Here is a 24,534-nt window from a genome sequence, read left to right on the forward strand (position 1 = left end):
CCATGGTCTGCTCCATTCTTCTAAAGCTGCCCAGGGGGGCTGGTGCAGTGCCTCCCTATGTTTGATTGTGAGGTATGTTCTCAGCCTGTGAGATTATGTTCTCTTCTGGCCCTTTTTGTGTGAGCTGATGAGTTCTTCATCTCCAGCTGCTGTCAGTGCAGTCCTCATCAAACCATCTGCTGAAAGCTGTGTTCTTGTAGCTTATTCTGGTTCAGAAGGAAATTTTGGTTACAAAACGTTTTTGCATTTTTGTTTTATTTTTTGTGAGAAGGGGCAAAACTGCTTGAACAATGAGTGGCAGCTCCCTATCACACCAGCATGTTTTTAAACCAGCATTCTGACTTCAAATCCCATTTCCTGAGTATCCCATATCAGTGCAACTGCCTTTTTTCTTTTTCCTTTTTGAAAGTCTTTATTTTTCTCCACATAAATTGTTTATTTTCTTTATTCTTAGTGATGTGCCCTATTCCAAAATACTTCTCAGCCAAGTTTCTCCTTTCAGTTACTTAGCAACTTTGCATTTCTCTTTGGTTCTAGTAGGTAACCCATTAAGCTGGCTTTTGCAGCTGTTTTAGATGAGTTCTATGGTTAAACTTGGCAGATAAAATGAAATTCAACCCAAACCATTACCAAAAGAACTGTTTCTTCAGCCTCTTCCAGCATTGCATCTTTTCCCATTCAGCGAGCACCTTTCTTTTGTACTCTCTCTGGCTTTGCTGGCAAATCTGTGTGTGAGCTGGAGGAAGACTGTTTAAAAAAATTATATTTAGATATTATTTATATGTCAGTTCACTACAGAAAATATAAGAAAATATTCCAGCTGTAATGTGCTTTATTCATCCACTTGCTGCATTTTGATGTCACTCAGTGTACTTGGTAGCACTGCTGCTGCCTTTCAAATGCAACATACTTATTACAGCCAAATGAAGCAGCTAATTTTTTGGACAAAATACATTTTACCTTGCCAATATTTAAAAAAAAAAAGGTATTTCTCCCCCTCTATAATGATGCATGAACTTAGGATTTTGTTATAAAGTTTCTCTTTCTCTTTTGGTTTTTATATCATTTCACTGTATAGTTCATATCAGTTAGATAAATATAAATAATTTAATAAATTTTTCTGATTGTGGACCAATACACCAAACTCCACTAAAACAAAAAGAAGCATTCACAAAACTGAGCAAGGGTTAGTTAATTGGTGGTCTCAGCAAGAACTCTGCTAATCTGACTTGGTTTTATCCCAGAGCATTTGATTTTATGGGATTTAGAGATATTTATTCCAATAAGAACTCTGCAGCGTCAATTGTTAACTTGTTCCCAATGTGTAAAGCCAGACCACAGTGTGTAGTAATCCTTAAATGCATTTTCACAGCTGTAGTAGCTCTTGAGAATGGCAGTTAAGTAGCCATTCTTGTAAAGATTCCTTGAAATATCCATGCTGGAATTTATTTTCAAGTCTATAAGGTGAAGGAGTTCTTTAGCCACTACCTTCTAGCAATTAATTACTTCTGATAAAGAGCAAATAATAGAAAAAAAAACTCGTTGAAACTTGAGAACAGAACAGATGCAGTGAATACTTTGTCTTAAAAGCAGGTGGAAACAAAAAGTGATGTAATTTCATGTTATTTTTTGTCTTTTTACAGGTGCGAGGTGATGTAATTTTATATATGTTACTTTCTGTCATTTAAACAATTTAGTATGCAAATGTGAGTCCATATTCAAAATCACAGTTTCATTTGTAACATATGAAATGATGCATTAATTGAATTCTGAGGCTGAAGGTTGTGTGTAATACAAGTTTACAGATGCATGGTTTCAACTTACGAGTTTGAATTGATACAGAGTGAAATTTCTGTGAACAGTGAAAGCTATAAAAACAAAATGATAACATTTCATACTTTTATTTCACAAAGAAATGTATTTTCTTTGGTGTTTCATACTGTATTCGAAGCAGAGTACATGGTGTTAAAAATCAAATAGTGTAACCACAGTAGTATCTTTGTCATCCTTGCAATTCCTTGTCAAAATGTTGTTTAATTCCTGTTTCTAGAACAAGCATCTTCTAGTGACACTTTGTATCTTTGGGATGTTAGCATTTTTTCCTTCTTGAGGCTGCCAGTTGGATCAGAGGCTTATTCCAAATGTGGTCTTTTTTGCAGTGTGAAGATTTGGCTGGTTTGTCTTGCAAAGTAGGTTATATTGTTTCTGTGCAGTGCTTGTTGCCTTGTAAAAAGTGAGCCTGCAAATATTTTTGTCAGAACTGACTCAGAAAGTTCCTTGGCAAATGCTGGAAATGTTGAAAAGAAACTGGTGATAAGTTTGACTGCAGCCTAATAGTTTTCTCTCCCGTCAAAAAGGAATATATACATTTTCTGCATGTGGAATTGAGTCCTTAGGCAGATTTTCTTGCATCAGTTGCAAAGCTGAAATTCTTTTAAGAGCAGAGGTGGGGATGCAGAGGGCCCTGAGTGAGTGACAGGGTTGCTTTTCACAAGGGTTCTGCGTGCACATGATTGAATTTACGTGGGCAGGAGCAACAGCTGCTGCTGTTTCATCTGTGCTCCATCCCTTACCTGGCACAGAGTAACAGGTTTAGCAGGCTCAGAATTCCTGTTTGAAATGCAGATGGCACTTCTGACTTTGCCTGTGGAAGTTGTTTGGTTGGTGCTTTTCCTCACAGCGGTGCTAAGTAGCTGTTTCAAGGGTTTTTTCTCCTCTGCATATATTTTCTTCCTGCATTCAGCTTTGCTAAGGTGGTAAAGGCAGAATGGTAAATACGAGAAATGCAAATAAGGTAGTAAAAAACTGTGCTTAATCACTGCTTGTAAAACATTTTATAGGATATGTAAGCCCTGAGATGGAAAACAACACAAGTCAATGTTACTTGGTTTAGGAGTGGTTTGCAAGGAAGTAAAAGAGTGGAATAATTTTCATGTAGCGTTTTAAGGAAAAAAGAAAAGAAAAACAACCCACAAGGTGGAGTAGCAGTTTTTCCTACTAAAGAAATTACAGAAAATAAAAAAATGAGACACCTGGGCAGTATGATACTATTTATACAAAGTTTGTATTTTCCAGTTGACTAGCAGGAAAGATACAAATCCTCTTTATAAGCCACGAAAGCATTCCTCAGATAACAGGTTGGAAAATTAGAAAAGTAAGGAGTTGAATGGAAACCACCAAGAAAGCCTTTTCTTAAAGGGGGGTTGCATGTGCAAATGTACCGACAGTATTTCAGTTTTTTGCTGATCTCTTTAAATGTCATTAATGAAATTTTTATCTATTTATGTTTTTGCATTATAGATCAGAATATGGCTACACATCCCTGCTGTCATGCAGCACATTATACCCTTTAGGACTTACGTTATCAGGTAAATTTTTATTTTAAGAATTTTTCTTGTGGGGCTTTTTGACGGCACCTATTTCTAATTGCAGCTGATACACTTTTAATTGTACAGGTTGGTGCTCTGACTGTCATTTCAACAAGGAGGGTGAAGGTAATGTTTAGAGTTAGTTTGGGCAGCTCCTTGCATCGGATTTCAGTATCGATCAGATCAATCTTGTTAAGAACATTCTGAGTGTGACATCCAGCCCCATTCTGACATGTTGGGTCAGGTTCAATTGTACCACAGTCTCCCTCAGAGTGATACCTTCATAAAACTGTACATCGAGTTTGCAGCGAGATGCTGTAAGTAGAAGAGCAATCTGCAGTCACCGAGAATTCAGATCCTGAGTTTGAACACAGCTTCACATTCTGATGTTCGGTGTTTCCAGCTGGCAGGAACCGAAGTGCGATCAAAAGTCTACTCACACTTTTATGTAGCTAAATATATCCAGCCCCAAAGATTTCCTTTCTATCAAGCTGTCTATCATGGAAAACACTTTTAAACTGAAGTACTTGTAAGGGTATTTAATTATACAAGCAATTTGTTTTTATTGGGTTTCTCAGGACAATAGAAACATTTCAGTGAGCTGCTGATGAAATTATCTCTGTGTGTATCTGCCTGGAGGTGGAGGGGTGTGGTCACAGCTAATTCCCCTTTCAGTGGCCCAACATTAAATTTTCCTGATGCAGGCCACTGCTTTTGCATCGGTCCACAGCTCCTCCAGGGTTCTGGGTTTCCTCTAACTGTAATGTTAGAAATGTGCTTACACTGGTCATAGCAAAAACTGGGCCTTCACACATTATTCTGTCTTAACTACACCAGTATAAAATAACACTCAACAAAAATAATTACATTGGCAACAAACAGGTTCCCAGAACAATGAGATTGGGAATTGTTTCATATTTTAAAATGGTCTGGTTTTATTTTGACTGTAAAAATTTAAGTACTGGCTTGGCTGTCGATCTATTTTGCTGTACTATGGTTTCTACTAAAATCATACCAGCAGAGAGAAGAGTATTTTGATCTTTTATTAAAACACATCACTCTTGAGTTACAGTCCAGCCAAGTGCACTCCTTTAATGCTGATGTGCTATCTTTGAAATCTTATAAAGGTAATCATTAATCATGAGGCAGTCAAGAGAGAGCAGGCAGAGGATTTTCAAGTGCTTGTCTCCATACATATTCCATTAATGCTTGTTGGTGTTCCTGGGAATTTGGTCACGAGCCTTCCCTGTCTTCTTGCAATGTATGGAAATGAAAAAGGGCATTGAGGCATCAGCAGTTAGAGTTAGGCTGATAATAAGGAACTACTTGAGGGAGACAGAATAACATGTCCTGTAGTTTTTGTTGCTAATCCTTGCTTGTCATCCTGTAATGCTTAAAACATTTTCTATTTCATAACTCCAGTTGTAATTGGGGTCACTGGAATGTATAGAAGATTTTTTTGGGGGAGTTCTCATGTCTTCCTCTTTACCCATTAGAATATTCGCATCTGGTTTGAAATGTGATTTGTCAGCAGCTTCTTGCCATAAATAATGCCCTTGATGTCTGTTTGTAGAATTTACAGTAGGTTTACATCAATCAGGTAGCATTGACACGGGATACATCTATGGAAAACCTGGTTTAGAGCAGGATGGGGATGTTCTCCCAGTTTTTATTTTTCACAGTTGAATCCTGATGGGATCTGAGGTTTCTCAGTGTTATGAAATCCAGAGCTTTTTTAGTGATGATTCGCTTATGGAGTGGGACTGAAGCTTGGAGGCCATAGAGCAAAAATAACCTCTAGTGCTGTACCTTTATGTGGGACAGAAGTGAACACAGATGCCTTCAGGGAAAGATGACTCTTGATGGATGCAGCTCACCCCACGTGGCTATCAAACTTACAGATCTTGCCTTAGCAGCTTGGGTCTCTGGGTCTCCGTCTGCTTTTACTTCAGGAAAAAGACAAAAAAAAAAGGGGATACAATGCTGGGTACAGCAGCACAGCACCTTTTAAAGAAATCCTGCAGAGCTTCTGCTGCCCTGCAAACTAAGAGGGCTTGGAGGAGGTTTCAGTCTAGAATGAGCTCCTGGGACTCTGATTTAGTTCCAGTTGCTGCTCCTGTAGGTTCCCTGCAGGAAGTACATTTTGCAGAGCTGACCAGCATGAGCAGCAAGAGAGATCACCTGACCAGCATCTTAGCAGAACTTTTAGTCAGCTGAGGTTACCCTTTATGTTATGGTTATTTCCACAAGGAGTGGATGAAGGAAACAGCAAAGTGTGTGTACTTGTAGAGAGGAGACCACTGCTGGAATTTGCAGAGATCATGGGCACAATCCTGCTGTCATTATTGCTGCTCCTAGAAAAAGATGAATAAATGTTATCTTCTGCCTGGCCAGTGGAGCACAGACATTCACATCTTGCCTCTGAGGGGCCTGTGTTTTTAAGCAGTTTGGGAAAGAAATAAAGGATTAAATTGAAAATTACCTAAATTAAAATTTACATCTTTCAGTAAGGAAGCAAAGTGATTCTGACCTCCTCAGAAGGAAGCTCTTACTGATCCTAATACCTTAGAATTCTGCATTTAAAATTGCAAAATTCTTATTAAAAGACACTTGAAAAAGTGACTTGAGAAAGTCCTGACTTCCTGCAGTTATAAATGAGGGTGAGTTGATGATGTCTCTTTATGAACAAAGGTGTTGGTTCCATCTGTTTTGTGCCTCAAGATCAGAGATGAGAGATGCTCTCCAGGGTTCCAACTCCTGAATGTCTCAAGGGTGCAGGAGCTCTCACCAGTGGTGTTTTGAAGGCAGTTTTTCAGTGGTGAGACTGTTGACTGAAAGTGAAAATGAAGAGTTCTGTCCTTTAGAAAGTGCAGCAGTAGCACTGACCAGGAGCATATTTTGTTCCACCCCTTTCTGCTCTCATCCCCTTCTCGCTGTCTCCTGCTTGAAGATGGATCTGAGACATTTTTTGCGAAGGATTCCTGTCTCTGCCCCAGTTAAGCAGAAACAGAACGTTCTGTGATGGAGCACATTGGGAGGAAATTCCAAGTGGCAGTGGCTCCTGTGTGGCTGTGGCATGGGGTGCACACAGCACTGGTATCTGCAGAGGAAGTGGAAACTCCAAACAATTCCTGATCCATGGTGCTTCCCATAGAAAATGCAGCTGAGAGAATTCAAATTACTCTCCTGTTAAAAATATTCATCTTGAGATGGATTTTATGGGAGTACCCAAACTACTCCTTGCTACTACATGTCATGAAAACCTCTTGTAATGAGCCTTGAAGGTTTTAATCACAAAAAATATTTCCATCCTCCAAAAAACCTGAAAATCTAAAGTAAAAAGAATAGATAGGTCAGAAGGCAATAACCAGACACTTGAGAAGCACTGACTCATTCTGCTGGATGCCCTTTTGCAGCTGTGGTCCAAAGGAGTCAGATTAAAGGAAAAAAAGATGATTTCACAGCTGAGTAGCTGAAGTCCTGAAGCATAAGATGTGATTGTAAGCGTTACATTAGCATGGAACTGCATGTTTAAAACTGAACTCTCTCTATCCCTGAATACAGCAAAATGAAATAATTTAAGTAGGTTAAAACCGGTATTTTAAAAAATTGAATGTAGATTTTATATATGAATTGATTATTTGAAGTATGCCAGGCTGGCAGGACAGGTCCTATAAACGTGGAGTATCCTTTTTGCAGATTTATGAAAAAGGTATGTTTCATTCTGGAAGTCTCATTTAGGTAAAAACTCCAGATTAAGTAGATTACACAGGTCCTGTCATATCATTCATCTCTTCTTTTAAGACTTAATGCTCATCAGACTCAAAAAGATAAAAATGTAGGAATTAAAAAAGTAATGAAGGACAGAATGGAAGCTATTATTAAGCCATTATATGAGTCAGTCACACATTCACATTTCTATACTGTCTATACAGTTCTGATCCTTCCATCCTGCAGATAATAACAGAACTACCTCGGTGGTAGGAAGTGTGACAAAGAAGGTGGCAATAAAAAATTTACGTTGAGAAGAGGAGAGACAGTCTAGGAGGGTTTTTTTTTTTTGACAGGGCAATTCATATCATGTATGAATGATATGAAGATAATAAGTAGGAAATGGTAATTCACAGGTTTTGAAAAACAAGGAATGGAGAATGTGCCACCCAATTGTCAGGTTGCAGATTTAAGAAGTGAAAGGAGTTTGTTTTTCACACCAGCATAATTGTCAAACTGACTGGCACAGGTTAATGAGAAAGCCAAAAGTATAAATAGAAAGAGATAAATTAATTCACAGTAGTAGATAGGTTCATCCATTATTTTATACGTGGGGTAAATCTTTAATCCGCTTTTAGAGTGGCTATTTTGGGTTAAATAGACCTTTTGCCTCCACTGTTCTTACATGAGGCAATGCAGCAAATTTACAGGTAGTCAGTGTAGGGAAAGATGTTAATTGCCAAGTGCTCGGTAAAGATTTCCTTTTTGTTAATAATAATAATAATAATGTTATACCTCTAAAAACATAAAATGTTACTGATGCAGACCGGTTTAGGCCATTGCGTCTTTCCACAATAAAAAAGGAGGTGTGGCCTACTCTGCAAGTTTCTGTGGTTTTAATCTTTCTAGTAAAGATATGATCGTGTTTGATTTATGACCAGTGTAGTAGTGCCAATAAATTTTCTAGTGTTGGCTGCAGTTACACTTCTAAAGAGAAGTTTGCCATCTTCTGCTTTTTTACTGGTTAGTACAACCCATTTGTGTCAAATACCTGGGCTGAGTGAGTGGTGACAAGTGCTCTGTTCTCTGTAGCTTTCGTTAGGGCCTTGGCAAAACAGAAGGTTTTGTTAAAGTACTTCTGTAGCTATGAAAATGCACCTACACCACAGTTTCACTTACTATTACTTGCAGTTTTTTTAACAACACACTCTCAATACTGTAATACAGAAAATATGAAACAAGCCTGATTCAGGTTAAAAATGTGGGTAAATGAAAGTAGGTTTAGACTGATAATATTGCAGTAAAAAAAGAAATGTTCTGTTTTATAAACTAGATTAATGTAGTAACTTCACCAAACCTTGTAGTATGAGGAAGATTTCAGGTCCAAGTCCTGTTACGGAAATTGAGTGAAGCCAGCAAAGCGCCCTTGCTTTGTTTATGTGGGTGTGTCCATCCCCCTGCTCAGTGCATGCAAACACTCATCTGTCCTTTGTAAAATGAGAGAGTTCATATGATGTGTTTGAACATGCCTGAGATCTTCAGAAATGCTTCACCAAACTACTGACTCTGACTTGATGTGCGTTATGGACATGGGAAAGCTCTGGGAACAAGGGCTGATAGGAATTTGCATACAAAAATGGGGAGAGAAATTGGTCTGATATTGCTGAGAGTCATAGAATCATTAAGGTTGGAAAACACCCCTGAGTCCAGCCTTTAACCCAGCACTGCCATGTTCACCACTAAACCATGTCTCCAAGTGCCACTTCTGCCCTTTTCTTGAACATTTCCAGAGACAGCAACTCCAAAATCCCACAACCCTGTACCTGCTTTTTTGTGATTGGGTGTGGGAGCTTAATTATGGCCTTGGTTCTTTCATTCACTGCCTCCCCCATAAAATCCTCAATATTTGATTTGCTGTTGGCACAGCTGGGCAGAGATGCAGGATGTCCCTTTGTCACTAGGGCAGGACGTACATGGATGGTGGCTGGAACACAAGCGCTGTCATCACTATTTGCTGATGACAAATCACCTCATTTGCTAATCACAAATAATTATGTTTGGTAACACAGACCAGGACATTTTTCCCTCAGAGTGTAACTTCTCTCACCTGTCTGTAGGTTAAAGGCAGGTCACTGGGCCTGCTTTGCTGCTGGACTTTTTAAATGAATGTTCCCTTTCCATCCCTACTTTTTGCTTCTGTTTAGAACCCATAGCACAAAAGCAGCACTTTCTTGCCAGGATTTGATTTCCAGTGCTCCACATGAGAAGACAAATTTCACAACTAAGAACAGGGAAGGATCTGATTGCCTTAGCCTGGAATGTTCCTTCTTTTGTTCTCCTGTTACTGATCTGTGATTCCTGTCATACATCTCCAGACTCTGGGATTATTTGCACTGAAGTCTCTTTTCTCTGTTTGACAGTGTTAAGTATCATTTAAGTGTGTTTATTTTAAGGCCTCTACACAAGAGCTGTGAAAAAGAACCATAATCTAAATAAGAATCTGGGCCTGTAGTTTTGCTTTTGAAAAAAAATTTACTGATGTTTATGTGATGTAAATGCAAAGGAATGGTGCATAAATCTGGTTAAGTGTAGTTTAATATCTCGTGTGTTTTTTAAAAGATTCATCCATCTATTTGGCCAGTCTCCAAGGACGGATCCAGGCTGAGGCTGTCAAACAAATGGATTTTTAACGCATTTCTGTGTAGTTAAATCTAGTTTGGATGTAGCTGAAACTTCAAAACGCTGAAGTACAGCAGAAAAAATTAATTATGCTAACTTCATATGCATGCACCTTTCAGTGTGCCATCTTTAATGGCATCGAAATAAGCTCAGGAAAGCTTGTTATTAAACGTTTTTCTGTTACACGTTCAGAAGAAATTCTCAGTTGTGTTGGTGTTCTGTATGTGAACTTTACGGGAATTTCACTCCAGATTCTCTCTGTTGGTCTTGTAGTTGCTTAGGTAAGACTGAGGTTCCACCAGGTTCTGTAAATTAGTTTTTATAAGTAATTATTTCTTATGCCTTCCATTTGCAGAGAATACTGTGCAGGATTAGATGAGCCTTCATCTAAGATGACTGCAAGAGAAAGGACTTAACTTGTTTGAAATCCTTTAGCAGTTTATTTACTTTGTAAAAAATTTTACATATTTCTGGTTTTCCTTGGTGTTTTTCTTTCATTGTTGCCGACTTCCGATAGTGGTATTTTAAGGCTGAATATTCTTAGAGCTATTGGTCGTACGTCTTGGCTAGAATCAAGATGGTGCTCCAGGAACATTCTAGTTTGAATCATACCCTTTTTGTTTTTCTTCCTTTTGTAATTTCTTCCAGGTATTTATGTAAACTGTCAGACCAGGAGTTGCGGCAGAGTGCGGCCCGGAACATGGCAGATTTAATGTGGAGCACAGTGAAAGAACCCTTGGATACAGCCTTGTGTTTTGATAAAGAAAGTCTTGATCTTGCATTCAAATACTTCATGTCACCAACTCTAACAATGAGATTGGCTGGGCTGAGCCAAATAACAGTAAGAACTTTTAAAAAATATCAATTACAGTTAGCAAAAAGTGTTTCTTGTCGCAATTTACGATTTACAGGCTTGTTTGGAGGGCGTTTTTTAATGTGTGAACGCAGCAGGATCCTCTTACATGCAGCCTTAGGAAATTATAGTCATGATGGTGAGTGTAGGGTTTGCTGAGAGCTGAGTCCAAGTGGTGGCTGTGTTCTGCACCATATGGAACTGGCTCACGTTACCTGAACAATTCACATGCTAAACAACATGCTTAGAACCGTGGTTTGTGACAGCTGTGTTGAAATGAAGTCCCTTACCACGGCAATATTTGTTGTTTGGAAAGGCTTTCAATCTCTTTGCATTTTTACCTTTGCAGCATCTTGACTCTGCTGCAATTAGCTGCTGTTTTGTATTGCACAAACCTCATTTTCTGTTTGTTAGTACAGTCTGTTTCTCGAGAGAGAGCATTTCTGCATTAATTAGCAGAAGTCTGAATTGAAGAGGTAAATATCAACAGCATTCAATAGAAAACAATTAAACCAAAAAAAATCCCCATCTTTCCCTTTCCCATGGAAATGCTGCACATTGCACCAGGCAAGAGACACTGGGCATTCTTGATTTGTCATGGCTTCCTACAGCCATTAACAGTCCCACAGGAGGGCAAAAGTGAAGTTTTTTATCCATTTGAGCCTTTTCAGTTTTGTGTTTTCTAAACATATTTGGCCTTCTCCCTTCTAACTGATGATGTGGAATCACTGAGGGACTGTCACTGAATACAAGTTTACTTAAACTTGATTTTGTTTCTCACTATAGTTAGAGATAGAAGTACTTTCAGTTGAATAAAGGGCAATTTAAAGAGATCTGTAAGTACTTTTAATCAGATTATTGCTGACTTTTAACCAAAGTAAACATTTATTTACATACAGGTAAATTACTAGGTTGTGAAAAAAGGCTGTGGGCTACATCCACGCAGTATAATTGATCTTAAAATATATTTCCACTTTTGCATAGTTTCAATTGCATTAGATTTTTAGATTAGATTTTTACAAAGGATTTAGAATCCTTTTCTTTGGTTTTATACAATGCTCCTTGTTCAACTACCAGTGTATGTCTTTTTGTGTATCCTTGCCAAAACAAAGTCCGAAAATAAGAATACATCAACTGCTTTATTTATTCAGGCATTTAGCTCACTTAAGGGAGTGTGAAGTTGTGTTAAGTAGTTACATGTTTTCACCTGTTGTGATTGATAAATACTGCTGTAAAAATGAGAGTTTTTAAATAACAAACATGTATTACCAGAAGAAAAATTTTGCAGTATTTTTAGATGAAAGCCAATAATTTTCAGCTTGTAAAAATGGAATATTGTATGCTACTAAGTTACTGAGTCTGTCTCTTTTATGTGAGTAGTCTTTAAAACTGCTCTGGAACACTGCGACAATTTATTCCTCTTTCTCATTCAAGTCATGGAAAGTTTTATTTTTGTTGTTACCTTGTTTCTCTTCCATTTCACCTCTCAGTAACCTGTTGAGGTGGTTCAGCTCCAAAATACCTTCTCTCTCTACTATTGCCTCACAAATAGGACTTTCTTTTCCTGTCCTTTGGGGCCTGGCTCTGGAGATGAGACCCGGGAGATGCTTTTTAGTGCTCAGCGTTCCTTGCTGAAGCCTTTCTCCCTTTGTGTCCTTCATAACTGCCCTGCCACATTTGTGCTGCATCAGTTGAGTGTCTGGGCACAGGTGCCTTTAGTTTCTGACCATGTTTTGTAGATAGTAAAAAATGAAAAAGGATTTTATTCCCTCTGGCATTCAAGGAAACAAAACTTGAAGTGAAAAACCTGTTAGGAGCTGAGGGAGAGCAAGGTGTTGCAACCCTGTCCCACATGTGCTTTGTCTTGTGCTGCTGTGTCAGAACTCTGAGCTTTTAGTTGAAGTTATTGTAAAAATTGTTTGCAAATCCCAACATGAAAAAGAACATATTTGTCAGAATTGCTTTGGAGAAGGATTTAGTGTGGGAAGTGTTGCTCAATGGTGACCCTGGATTTAAAATTGGTGGTAGGAACAGTTCAAGACTCTGTCACTCTTTGAGCCCTTTCAAAACATTTTCATATGGAGGTGAATCTTCAGAAAAGTCAGTGAGCTTCCACTGCTTTATGTGACCCAGTTCTAACTGGGCACAACAGCCTTTTCCTGAAGTTCTTGTCATCTGTTTTTCCACGCCTAAATATGTTTCATTTGAAATTCTCTATTAGTAACCAATCTATTAATAATTGTGTAGTCAGGCTCTCATGTCTCACCCATTTCAATGCGTATTTTCCATTTTGTTTCTTCAAAACCACTTTTGCCCCCTGAAAATCGTTGAGATTAGACACAAATAAGTCTGTGTGTAAAGATTTGAGAAGATTAGTGAATTCACCTGAATTGTAGAGTGCATGTACTAGATTTGTTTCAAGAAAGGAGTAAATATTTTGATGAAGTTACGCAACAAGTATAATTTTAACTTCAAAAAATCAGATTACTGTGCCTTTAAATTTTTTTTTTCAAAAATAACATGCCAAATAAGTTCTATTGCATAATTTAGAATCTTTAAAAAGATGTTATGTACATGCAAAGAATTGGATTCAGAGCCATCACTGTGTCTGGAAGGTGATGCTGAGGGAAGAAGTGGAAAAGAGATGTAAAACTTCTAACAGGCTTTTTTTTCCTCTGTAATGTCTTAAATGTATCAGTTGAGACGTGTTTGAAAGTTTCATTTCATGTAAAAATACCTGATTTTCATTCTCTAATTTTGTCTAAACAACTTACTGAAAAACATATAAAGTCTTATAAAAATTTGTTTAATGTCACTAATACTATTTTGAAATACAAGAAAACTACCTCACCAAATATTTGGATAAAATTGTAATTTTTTTCTTCCTTTTTCTAACCATAGAATCAACTTCATACCTTCAATGATGTGTGTAATAATGAGTCATTAGTTTCAGACACAGAAACGTAAGTAGGAACCTTATTCTGAATACTTCAAGTGTTTCCTATGCTTGCAGTTCTTCTCTGTTGTTGCTATGGTTTATACACAGTGGGGGAGCAGTGATAATCTGAGACATTGATTAGAAATATTCTAATCAGGGGGTTAATAAATGGTTTTAAATGGTGACTATAAAATATTTCTAAATGTTTCTGGATTTTTTTTTTTGTGTTAAAGTGTAGAGTCAAGGTAAGCTTTAGAAAAATGTAGATCCTGAAGTAATAAATACCTATAATGGGCTATTATTTCCATTGTGATATATAATAAGAACCAGCTAATTCATATCCATTTCATACAATTTTTACCATCTTCTCATTTCTCTGGATTATTTATTTAACCAAGACTTGTCTTGCCATCACTGGCTCCCAGCCTTATTATTAGTTTTCTACTGAGTTTGTGAGGCAGTGCTTTTGGGTTTTTTTTTCAAAGCCATTATTTGTATAATTTGGGTGTGTTGAACAATTTTAAAAGGACTCACATAAATCTTCAAGAAGATTGACCTGTGGGATTGTATTTCAGCCAGGAAATGTTCATTTCTGTAATAACTCAACTTAATGTTATAACTGTCAAGAATTTAAATTAAAAATACATATTTTGATATTTGAAATAATTGTTCTTGTGAAATAACAGGCAAAGTGTTTAAATTATAGAATTTTACTCATACTATACTTTTAAAGTTTCTCTTGGGGGGTGATGTACTCTGTTTATCTTGGGGGCCACTGACACACTCTCCAGTACCTTTTGCTCATTAATGGGAAGTCTGTCGCAGCAGCAGTGTCTTGCTTTTGTCTGGATACTTTAATTACAAATAGTTCTATTTGTAGTGAAATCTGGCTGCAGTCATGACCACAGTTCCATAGATTTCATGTAAAAAGCACCATAGATATTTGAAGAGAAATTTGTGGGAGTTTGTTGGTATTTTAAAAGAGAGAATCAAATCTAAGGCACTTTTGCTTTCGTGAAGATGTGGAAATACCCTGGGAATAAGAATTAAATAGTAAATACTCCAGGAGGGAACATGTTGGGAATGTGAGGTCGGCTGGGGTGTTTCCTACACGGCGCTGCCAGTTCATGGGTGAGTTGTTACACTGGGACTGACAAACCTCAGCTTTATCCTGTTCTTCTCCTTCCCTCACACTGATAATATGAAACAGAGGTAGTTTTTAGGTCATGGTAACAGTAACAAGTGATTGTGCCACTTAAACCTGATACAAAGCTGTTTGATTTTCTGTGTCAAATGTAAAAAAGAAAAGTTATCAATGTGGAAAAAGAGAAGAGTGGTTAAATTTCCCTGCAGAAGAGCAGATGTACTCTGCAAGAGCATCAGAGTTATTTTAAAGCTGAAGGAAATTGTCAAATTCTCCTTTGGGATATTACTTTCTTGGCAGGGGCATCTGTAAACAGGCTGTCATTTGAAAGGAATGCAGCACGAACAGAAAACCTTCTTTTCCACTTTTGTAGTATGTGATTTTTTTAAAAAATCAGCATTACAGTTGTTCTGGAGTTTCACCTGAAAGGTGGTTGCAAATCAGTATCAAGTAGTGCTGCTCATCTTCAGATATCTTTTGGAATCACTGATGTCTTCCAGCCAAATAATCAGAAAGGGCTGGAGCAGGAGGATGGGGAAAATGTCTCATTTCTCCAGTTTGTTCAGTACAAAGCTTCCCTCTCATTACAGACTCTGCTCATGAGAAATTTTTGGATGAAAAGGCACTTAGGGAGTTGGCAGTGACTGAATGAGCAGCAAAAGGAAAGCTTTTCATTCCTGTGTTCTTTCCTTAGTGGAGAAAGGAAGTCTGAAGTTTTATTTTGTACCTTTGTAGCCTCTGCAGATTTGCCAAAAGAAGATGTTCTGCATTATGTCTGGTCATCCCCATTATATGCTTTGACTTTTCCAGATGCGTTTGGAACTGTCAACCTTTGGGATTTCTCCTTCTGTATCTTGATAAGGTGGGTTTGCGGGAGGTATCTTAAAAAAAAAACCAGCTTTCAGTTAGTCCTAGCTCTTCCTTGCTCAGAATTGATATCAGGATTTTTTAGCAAATATTTTCCAACGGTAGCTTCCCACTTTTATCCTCCTCACTGCAGTTTTTCCATGGTAAGACAAGCTCTAAAGCATCTTCTGTCTAGGAAAACGCTGGATGTCACAAATTGCACTTGAAAGCAGCAGAAAGCTGAGACACACGGATCTGTTCTGTAGCTATCTGTGTGTCTTTTGAGATTTCATTTCCCTCCCTTCTCAAAGGTTGAGGCTTTGTGGTGACTGAGGATGGGCGTGGTCCAGATGTGGGCAATGTCTCTGCCACTCAACTGCATCATATCCCTCAGAGATGGACTTTTAATTGAGCTGTTCCTGGCTCTAAAGACAGAATCAGATTCTTTGCAATCTGAGGTACTGAGGAGTGTGAAATCTACTGAAGCTAAAAATAATGAGACTGAACAGAAGAGTCTCCAAGTCTTTGAATAAGTGATTCCTGCAACTGTTTCGCTGATGTCACAGTGAAAAATGATGATGCTTTTCAGGAAGTGAGAGATACTTGGTTTTTTTTTTTTTTTTTGGTGTTACTTGGACCACAAGAGGAAAACGTGTTGTTTTTTTCTTTAGTGAGGATACTGTCAGCTTCTGGAAATAACATGTGTAAAGAGAGATTTTGTTTTACTCTTCTCTTGGCAGGCAGCCAAGTATTCGGGTTTCAGGTTCCAGGTTGACACTGAGACAACTTCCTGACTCATTTAAAAACCTTGATTACCCTCACTTTAAAAGCTTTCTGCAGATCACTTTCAGGTGTCCAGAATTCCTTTCACCTGTGAACAGAAAGAACTGGATTGTTTCTTCTCCTTTCTTTCCCTCTCTTTCCTTATTTATTGAGATACTCAACTGCAAGTTCTGTGTTGCTTTTTCCCTTCACTGCAATTTCTTACCTTATGTTGACTCTTGCTTTCTCAATTTTTATTTAAGCTTACCGACTTCAGTTTCTGGCAGCTTTATTTAAACACCTCTTCTCCTCTCTCTCAACCAAATTTCAGAGATCTTTTCAGATTTTCTTTGGGGGGGAAAAAGTGCATTTTTTCACTCAGCTCACTAATGTTTCTTTCTTGTGGCCCACACAGTAGTTAAACAAATATTCCAGATGATGTCAGAGTGGCGGTTTCAGAGCCTGCAGAGCATCAAAGAGGAAAATTTGTGCTCAGAAGCAAAAACATGTGCTTGAATGGGTGTTGGGAAGGTGCCTTCTGTATCCTCTTCGCATTTCTGATCCTAAATAGTTGAGATCAGGGTTTCACATCTGTTGTGTTGTAGATCCTATTTCAGTGATGTTGTCAAGAGGTGTTAGCGTTCCTCCCTTGCAAGCTGCCAGTTACAGAGCTGCAGTTTTTCGTTGGAGCTTTTATATTCTGTTTCTCAGTGATGTTGAGGACTCAGTGTTGTATTTCATCCAGCTCTGAGCTGGTGTGTTTTTGTTGCTTCGTGGGGAATTGACTGGTTGAATAAATAAGGTTTCCTTTGAAGGGGGGTTACTTTGCTGTGGGATTTGTTCCTGGATTTGGGTCATCATGTGGGTACCAAGTATTGCACCACAGCTTTAGATTAAAATGTTTTTAGGACTTTAACCCAGTCCTTTCATAGAGAGGTGTTCTTTGACTTACCAGGAAAATGCATAAACTGAAGGATATGAACAAAAATCAGGCTCTGCTCCCCCTCTTTGTAAGTGCAGTTCCAAACATCAGGTTATATCACCAACTGCACAGCTCCCACTCTCTCCCTTGCACTCTCATGGAATGCCTGGGGAAACTTATGTCAAAAATGCTTGAATTTCATTTCCTGGAAGTAAACCAGTTATTTTTGACAGACATGAATTATCAGTGAGTTTACATGAAAAGTTCTAGGGAGAAATGGATTAAGTGTTGTGTACATTTCCAGTGTGAGAGAGACAATTAAACCAGAGTAGCTGCTACCTTTGCCTTTTTATTCTCTTCTCCTCCCTCAGCCACAACACAGACTCCCAGAGAGTATCAAGTTCTTTAAATGACTTTTCCTATTGCTATCCAATTATTAAATCCATGAAAAACAGCTAATATGTGTTACTCCCAAGGTGAATTCTCTTACTCCTAAGGTCTGTCTGAGTTGGATATCTAATTTGTAAAACCATTCCTTGTGCTGCTGCTTTCATGTGAGAGGGAAAAGCACATCTGTGCTTTGATCATAACACATGATTTTTACTCTTGCCATTTCCTTTAATGCGAAAGAGTAATTTTTTTCAAGAAAACCTTTCCTGAAGTGGAAGTGTTCAGAAAGAAGTCAGACATCCTTCATTTGCACTGAAATCAGCTTTTTTTGATGAATCCTTGAATCTGATAGTGTAAATATATTCCTTAGTAAATCAGAGAGCAAAATACTTTGTGGGAGTAATAACTTGATCATTTTAAAAGGTAGTGATTGCTATGCTTTCAGCCCTCAGTTTCTGGGAGGAACAGTTCTCTCTGGGAAGCACAAGGGCTTCATTCTGCTTTGCACAAGGATCCTCTTGTTTTTGGTCCTCCTCAACAAATCCATATCAAATGAACATTTGATGTACCTTCAGAAATCTGAGATGTCGTTTTACCACAGTTGAGCTCACCAGAAGGATAAAGAGTTTGTTACTGCTGAGAATACATCCATTAAAAAAGGCATTCCTTCAAAAGAATTATCTGTGGTTTTTCAGAAGAAGCATGGTGTGAATTAGAGACAGAACTGCCATGGTAATTTAATAAAATGTGAGGGAACTCACTCCAGAGGAGAGCTTTTGTTCTTTCCTTTGGAGTGGTTAAAATGCAACATATGACTGCTTACAAAGCCTAATGGATATTGTGCCATGAGCAGGAGTGTTTGGATAAAGAGACCCCATGAGGAATATGTCCTTTCGTACTGGCATTGCCTAGTGAGCCTGGCAGTGTTTGTTTATCCAGGATTCCTTCTGAAAGCTACACCTTGAAAAATTCAGATCCAGGAAGAAAGGAAAGGTCTTTCTTCAGACTTTGGTAGACAGAAATCCAAGCCCTGGTAGAGTCAGAAACGTGCATGTGCCAAAGTTTGGGTTGGGTGGGCATCTTCTGGGTATTGGGGATAGTTGGGTTTTGGTTTGGTTTTGAAATGAGGCTGTGGGAAGTTAAGGACATCTTGGATTCATGGAACAGATGTAGCTTATCTTTTCAATCCCTCTTTGAGCAGATCCCCTGTCAAACTGACTTTACAGTGTGAGAACTAATTTATTGATAAGCTGTAAATGATAACTGTTGGCAAACTTTTGTACCTTGCGAGCCAGTTATTACTTAAATGACTTAAATTACAGGACATTATCTTTGAACAATGTGAGAATATTTGATTCCCCATGTCCTGGAATTAGAAGAGAACAGTATGGAAATGATGTGGGGTAACAGGAACTTTGCTCCTTGAGTTCAACCACAAAGATCAGGCAGTTCAAAACAATCGAAGCACTGGCAGCGTGCCCCTGAATAGTGAATCCTGTTTGGAAAACCTGCATTGGCAATCTCTTTTTACCTAAAGAATCCTGTTTCCTTCTTGAGCATGATAAAGGTTCGGCAGTCCTGGATTTTAATAGTAACCATAAATGTGACATAGAGAGAAGTGGTAAAAATAACTCTTCCTCAAGTCCTCTATGACACCCCTCCCTCCATCCTCTCCTCCCTGTGAAACAGAGCACTGTTATTCCAGGGCCTTTTAAACCAAAGGCTGGGCTTTAAATACTCTGATGTCCTGTAATTGCTTCTGGTGCCAAAATGGGGGTAAACAAACGTTTGCTTGAAGAGAAGGAATAAAAAGGAGCTTATGCACTGCTTTCCAGACAGGGCAGTGCTTTCTGGAAGTTCAACTTTTGTTTTGGAAAATTCAGTTTCCTTATCCTGGTCAGTTTGAATATTTGCTTATGGAATGGCAGTGGGTAAATTCCCTGTGGTTATGGATGAAGCAGAATGAGGATTTGGAAGTATCTGTGTGCTGCACGTGTGTAAGTATGACCATGGCAAACATGGTTTGGGAGAGTTGCCATTTGTGTAAGAGAATCTAAAACTATGTACATGGCTTCTTTAGAAAATAATTTCTGTCACTCCCACCTTTAGCTACATTTCAGTACTTTGGAATTTCATTATAAACTTGGATTAAATAGCAGTGTCAAAATCCTACCTGTGAGGTCTTTGGAATTGTTTGCGCGTGGTCTGTTGAGCATTAACTAATAAAATTAGTAGAATGATTGGTTATGTTTGCTGATGATCCAGAGGGGAAATGTTGATATTTGGCCTTAGTCTTCCAGTTAAAGAAAAGAAATATGGAAATCATTTGCTTCCCGCTTGGAAAAATGAACATTGACTATGGTTTGTGTTCAGAAGGTTTTTGTGCCCTCACTACAACTGCAGATATCAACTTGCAGGATGTGCTATGCTAGGGAAGAGCACAGAGTAAATATTACAGGGAGATAATTTTATATTTCCACTCTTATTTCATCTCCAGGTCAATTGCAAAAGAACTTGCAGACTGGCTTATCAGCAACAATGTAGTTGAGCACATTTTTGGACCAAATTTACATATTGAGGTTTGTATTTAATTACTGTTAATTTGGTATAAACATGGAGCATTAACTTGTTGTTCTAGTAAATCTTTCCTCACTGTGTTCTCACTTTGCAGATCATCAAACAGTGCCAAGTGATTCTGAATTTTCTTGCAGCTGAAGGGAGACTTAGTACTCAACATATAGACTGTATTTGGGCTGCAGCACAGGTATATATCAAATTTTTGTAATTGCAGGAGTGATAAAAGAAAAACAATATAAAATAAGTTGATTTTGTTTCACATTCCTAAAGTTGAGTTTTTTGCGTTTTCTTGGCTGCCTGAAGATTTTGCTGACCAAAATGTCAAGTTAGGTAACTGCCACAGTTACTGGGTTATTTATTAGAGGCAAAAAATCACCCTGGCTACTTTTTTTTAAAGGAAAAAAATGAAGTTGTATAGCAAGGACAGTGTTTTCACCAAGAATGGGGATGAAGGTTGGAGGGTAGTTGCAATATTTTTACTATTGTGCAAAATTGCCTTGCTCCTGTGTAGCTTCCATTTCTGGTACTCCTGGTGGGAAGAATCAGGTGAAAATTGTGGCAGTGAAGTTTACAGCTGTGCTCCTCTGCTGGTGTTAAAATCTATAGAAGGCACTGAAATTTTATTTTTTGCTTGCTAAGGCTGGAAACTCTGATAGGCTTTTTGCCTTCAGGAAGATTTATTTGTGTGCTACTTTTAATGGATCGCTGTGCTTGTTATTTTAGGTTGTGACATTTTTTATTTAGGGGTTTGAATACAATAGGTCTGAGCAGGCCTAGGGAACACACTGTTACACAGGGTAGAATTTAAAGAGGGTTTTTAATGTGTTCAATATTTCTTTGTAATTTCTTTCAATCAAGTAGTACTGAACGCACATTCTGAAACCAGTGTGGTCCATTGTCATTAAAACATGCAGCTGGAATGTTAGTAAATGCTCATTGGAACAGCATTTGCTCCAACATCTTTCTGTATTAGAGTAATTAATAATTACTTATTTCACACTACATTTTTAGAACAATATTTTCACTTCCTTGATGTTTCCACACAGCATCTCACACAGTGTTAGACCTCTGGATTTTTTAATACATTTTATACTGCTTTAAGAATAATATAATTACCTAATATTGATAATCCTTTTACAGTTTAAGTGTTCATTTTGGCAGAGTGACATTTTCAAAATATGTTTGATATCAGAATTAAGTACATCCTGATTACTACCTGTCAAAGGCTTAAACCTCCAATGTTGTTTAGAAGCCCGACACCTTTAGACTAAAAGAATAGAAGACCTTAAAGTGTATTTTCCACTTTTTAAATGTACTTTTAGACAAAAACTCATCTTCCCTAAGTTGAAGTTATCTCAAGATGTTTAAATGCTTCCTTGTATAGAACCCACGTGATTTCACTCTGCTGTGAATCCTGTGAAAGTTGGACTGTACTATCCTGTACATAGTAAATTGCTGACACAGATATTTTCATGCCAGGAAGGCAAAATTAAATAAATGAAGAATTAAAAAAACCTCTTTTGAGGTGCATGTGTGGTAACCAATGTAAGAATTTTTTTCTAGAAGTTTCCTGTAACCATTATTTTATTTTTTGAATAACAACATCTTAACAAACATAATGAAACTCTTTTAAGTGACTCTGAAAAGCAGCATTTACCCAAAGAGGAATCATCCAGGAGCCCTGGTACTTTAATGTGGAAATAGAGTAGTTAGCTGAACACACTGCCGTGTTTTTTGACATCCATTACTGGAAAGACAAAAGAATTCTTTATAATCCTCACACAGTTCACACAGTCTCTTCCTGAGTAGTCTTCCTTTGTATTTACCACTGCTAATAAGGTAATCATTGCAAATACTGCTTCCCTCAAGATTTACTGTATAAACGAATATTTTAGAAGTTGTATTTAAGTTCAAACACAAAACAAACTTCCAGTTCTTCTTTTCACCTCATCTCTCAGAACTAGAACTAAGGAAGGAACTGTTACATTTGATTGGTACATTTGCAGACTTTACAGTGTCAAAATAACTTTAGTCAGAATTGCAAATCTGCTGGAGTTTGAAATCATTCAATAACTGCTTCCTGAGAATTTGTACAAATATGTTTATTTGCTACAATATTTGATTGATTTGTTTATTTTGCTGTTCCTGTTACTTTCTCTGTCTGTACCTTGTAGCTGAAGCATTGCAGTCGTTACATACACGACTTGTTTCCTTCTTTGATCAAAAACTTGGACCCTGTCCCGCTTAGACACCTTCTTAACCTTGTCTCAACTCTTCATCCCAGTGCTCACACTGAACAGGTAAAGACAAGGCCAACAGAATCGCTGTCATGAGAAAAGCAAGTAAATGAGACTGTTAAACAACAATTATGGATTTGTCTTCCTGAAGGAATGCAATAAAAGGAATATTCACTAATGCAGAAAGGGAGAACTCTATGAGTAAAGATGTCATGTTTCTTCAAGTACACCTTTTCTGGCTTTTGAAGTCTAATCTTTAGAGATTTTCAAAGACTTCATAACCACTGACAGAAGATTTTAACTTCCTGTCTGAAGTTAGAATGTGTTTCACACAACATTAGTTAGTTGATTTGTTTATTTTGATGAGTTTATTTTGGTGAGCTGTAATATTGGCATAGAGAAAGATGAACAGTGGATCTTTATATCCAAAACCTGCTGCTTAATGGTACTTTTCCCTGGTTTTCTTTCCAGACCTTGTATTTGGCATCCATGCTGATAAAAGCCCTGTGGAATAATGCACTGGCAGCTAAGGCTCAGCTGTCAAAGCAAAGCTCCTTTGCATCTTTACTGAGTACCAACCTGCCCATGGGAAACAAAAAAGGTGTGTGGTTTTCCGGTAGATCTGGGAGTTAAATTTGGAATTTTCATAGTCTCCTTGTTGAGTTTGGACAAAAAGCAGGTATAGAACTTTCTCCTTTAAGTATTTTTCAAAAGTGTCATGCTGGCATATTTTTCCAGCAGAACTTGAGGCTGTAGATGAAAGCATTAAAAGTCTGTGAGTGCATTTGGAAAGCTTTGTGTTTCAGATCCATTCTGTTTGTATAGCTAAAGTAGTCTGTGTTTTTCTTTCTTCTTTTCTTCTTAATTCAGAAGATGATCCCTAACTCATCAGTTAACTATTCTTGTTCTACTGCACATCTGTAACATAATAGCTACATAAAATCTTACAAAAGCTTACCTGCTTTTTACCTAGTTTTTGGTATTGCATGCTGTTTCTGATTTGGTGGTTCTGTTTTATACTTGACTGTGTCTTTCCCCACAGTCATTACTAAAGGTGCTGCCAAGCCATTTTACTGTAGCTTCCCTTTCTCTTCCTACTGCTGGTTTTTGTGAATTATGGACAACTATATGCTGACAAAACGATTTTTAGTCACTTATTTTTCCATCCTGCTTTTTTCCGTCAGAAGAAGAGGAGCTCAGAAGAGCAGCCCCTTCCCCTTGTAAGTATTGTTTTAGTTGTACACCACAATTTGATACCACAGTGCTTTTGAATTTGAGCAGGATTAGAGTAAATTTGAAGTTCTGTTTTTATGAGAAGTCAAATGAAATGGTATTTTGAGTAGAACCTAGGAAATTTGTGTAACTGTGGCAAGAGGAGACATTGAAATACAAACTTTGTAGTAAAATGCTCAGAGTTCTAAATGAAATTATTAGTGTTTAGGTACACAGATTGTTTGAGTTATATATCCCTGTTTGCTGGAAGAATGCTCAACATTTGAGGCAGATTTATGCAATGCTGTTACATTCCAGTAATTACCTGTCACAGAGTAACTGGGAAATGTGGTTTTGAATTAGGGTCACCAGCAGCAAGCCCTCAAAGTAGTGACAACAGTGACACCCATCAGAGTGGAGGCAGTGACATTGAAATGGAGGAGCAGCTGATTAACAGAACAAAACATGTCCAGCAGCGACTTTCGGACACAGAGGTATGAGTGAGAGTCTGAGTCTGGGAATTCTGTTACTGAGTTGCCTGTTATTAGCTATTAAATGATTTTTTAATCTATGCTTGTTTCAAAACCACTTCAGACAAATGTATTCCTGCATTTAAATTGTGTTTCAGTTAGGTTAATCTCTTAGTAAGGGACTGCCAGACGTCGTTTCTGTGTCACACTGTGGCTCTTAGCACGTGCAAAGTCTGCGCATACACCCTGTTAGCAACAAGGTAATGCAAAAAATCAATTATTAAATATGAATCTTGCTCAGAGCATTTTGTCATCAGCAGCCAAATTGAGAAAGAATGAATTGAAACTTGTAGATGTGACACATTTCCTCCTAAAGGAAGAATGATGTTTGAATGATGATGATGATATTAATTATGTATTTCCAG

General features: G+C 37.8%; 1 protein-coding gene across 11 annotated transcripts in view; it reads left to right on the top strand.

Moving 5' to 3' along the window:
- USP34 (ubiquitin specific peptidase 34) overlaps window positions 1-24,534 on the top strand; it is a 112,633-nt gene that overhangs the window by 27,715 nt on the left and 60,384 nt on the right. For all 11 annotated transcript variants that reach the window (XM_032103737.1, XM_032103745.1, XM_032103742.1 and 8 more), the window contains exons 6-14: window positions 3,301-3,368; window positions 10,407-10,599; window positions 13,513-13,574; window positions 20,111-20,192; window positions 20,285-20,377; window positions 22,365-22,490; window positions 22,899-23,028; window positions 23,612-23,647; window positions 24,003-24,133. In XM_032103737.1, coding sequence (XP_031959628.1) covers window positions 3,301-3,368; window positions 10,407-10,599; window positions 13,513-13,574; window positions 20,111-20,192; window positions 20,285-20,377; window positions 22,365-22,490; window positions 22,899-23,028; window positions 23,612-23,647; window positions 24,003-24,133 — 921 coding nt within the window. The remainder of the gene's footprint in view (window positions 1-3,300; window positions 3,369-10,406; window positions 10,600-13,512; window positions 13,575-20,110; window positions 20,193-20,284; window positions 20,378-22,364; window positions 22,491-22,898; window positions 23,029-23,611; window positions 23,648-24,002; window positions 24,134-24,534) is intronic.

Source organism: Corvus moneduloides, chromosome 3 (genome assembly GCF_009650955.1).
Source record: "Corvus moneduloides isolate bCorMon1 chromosome 3, bCorMon1.pri, whole genome shotgun sequence".
NCBI classification, from domain to species: domain Eukaryota; kingdom Metazoa; phylum Chordata; class Aves; order Passeriformes; family Corvidae; genus Corvus; species Corvus moneduloides.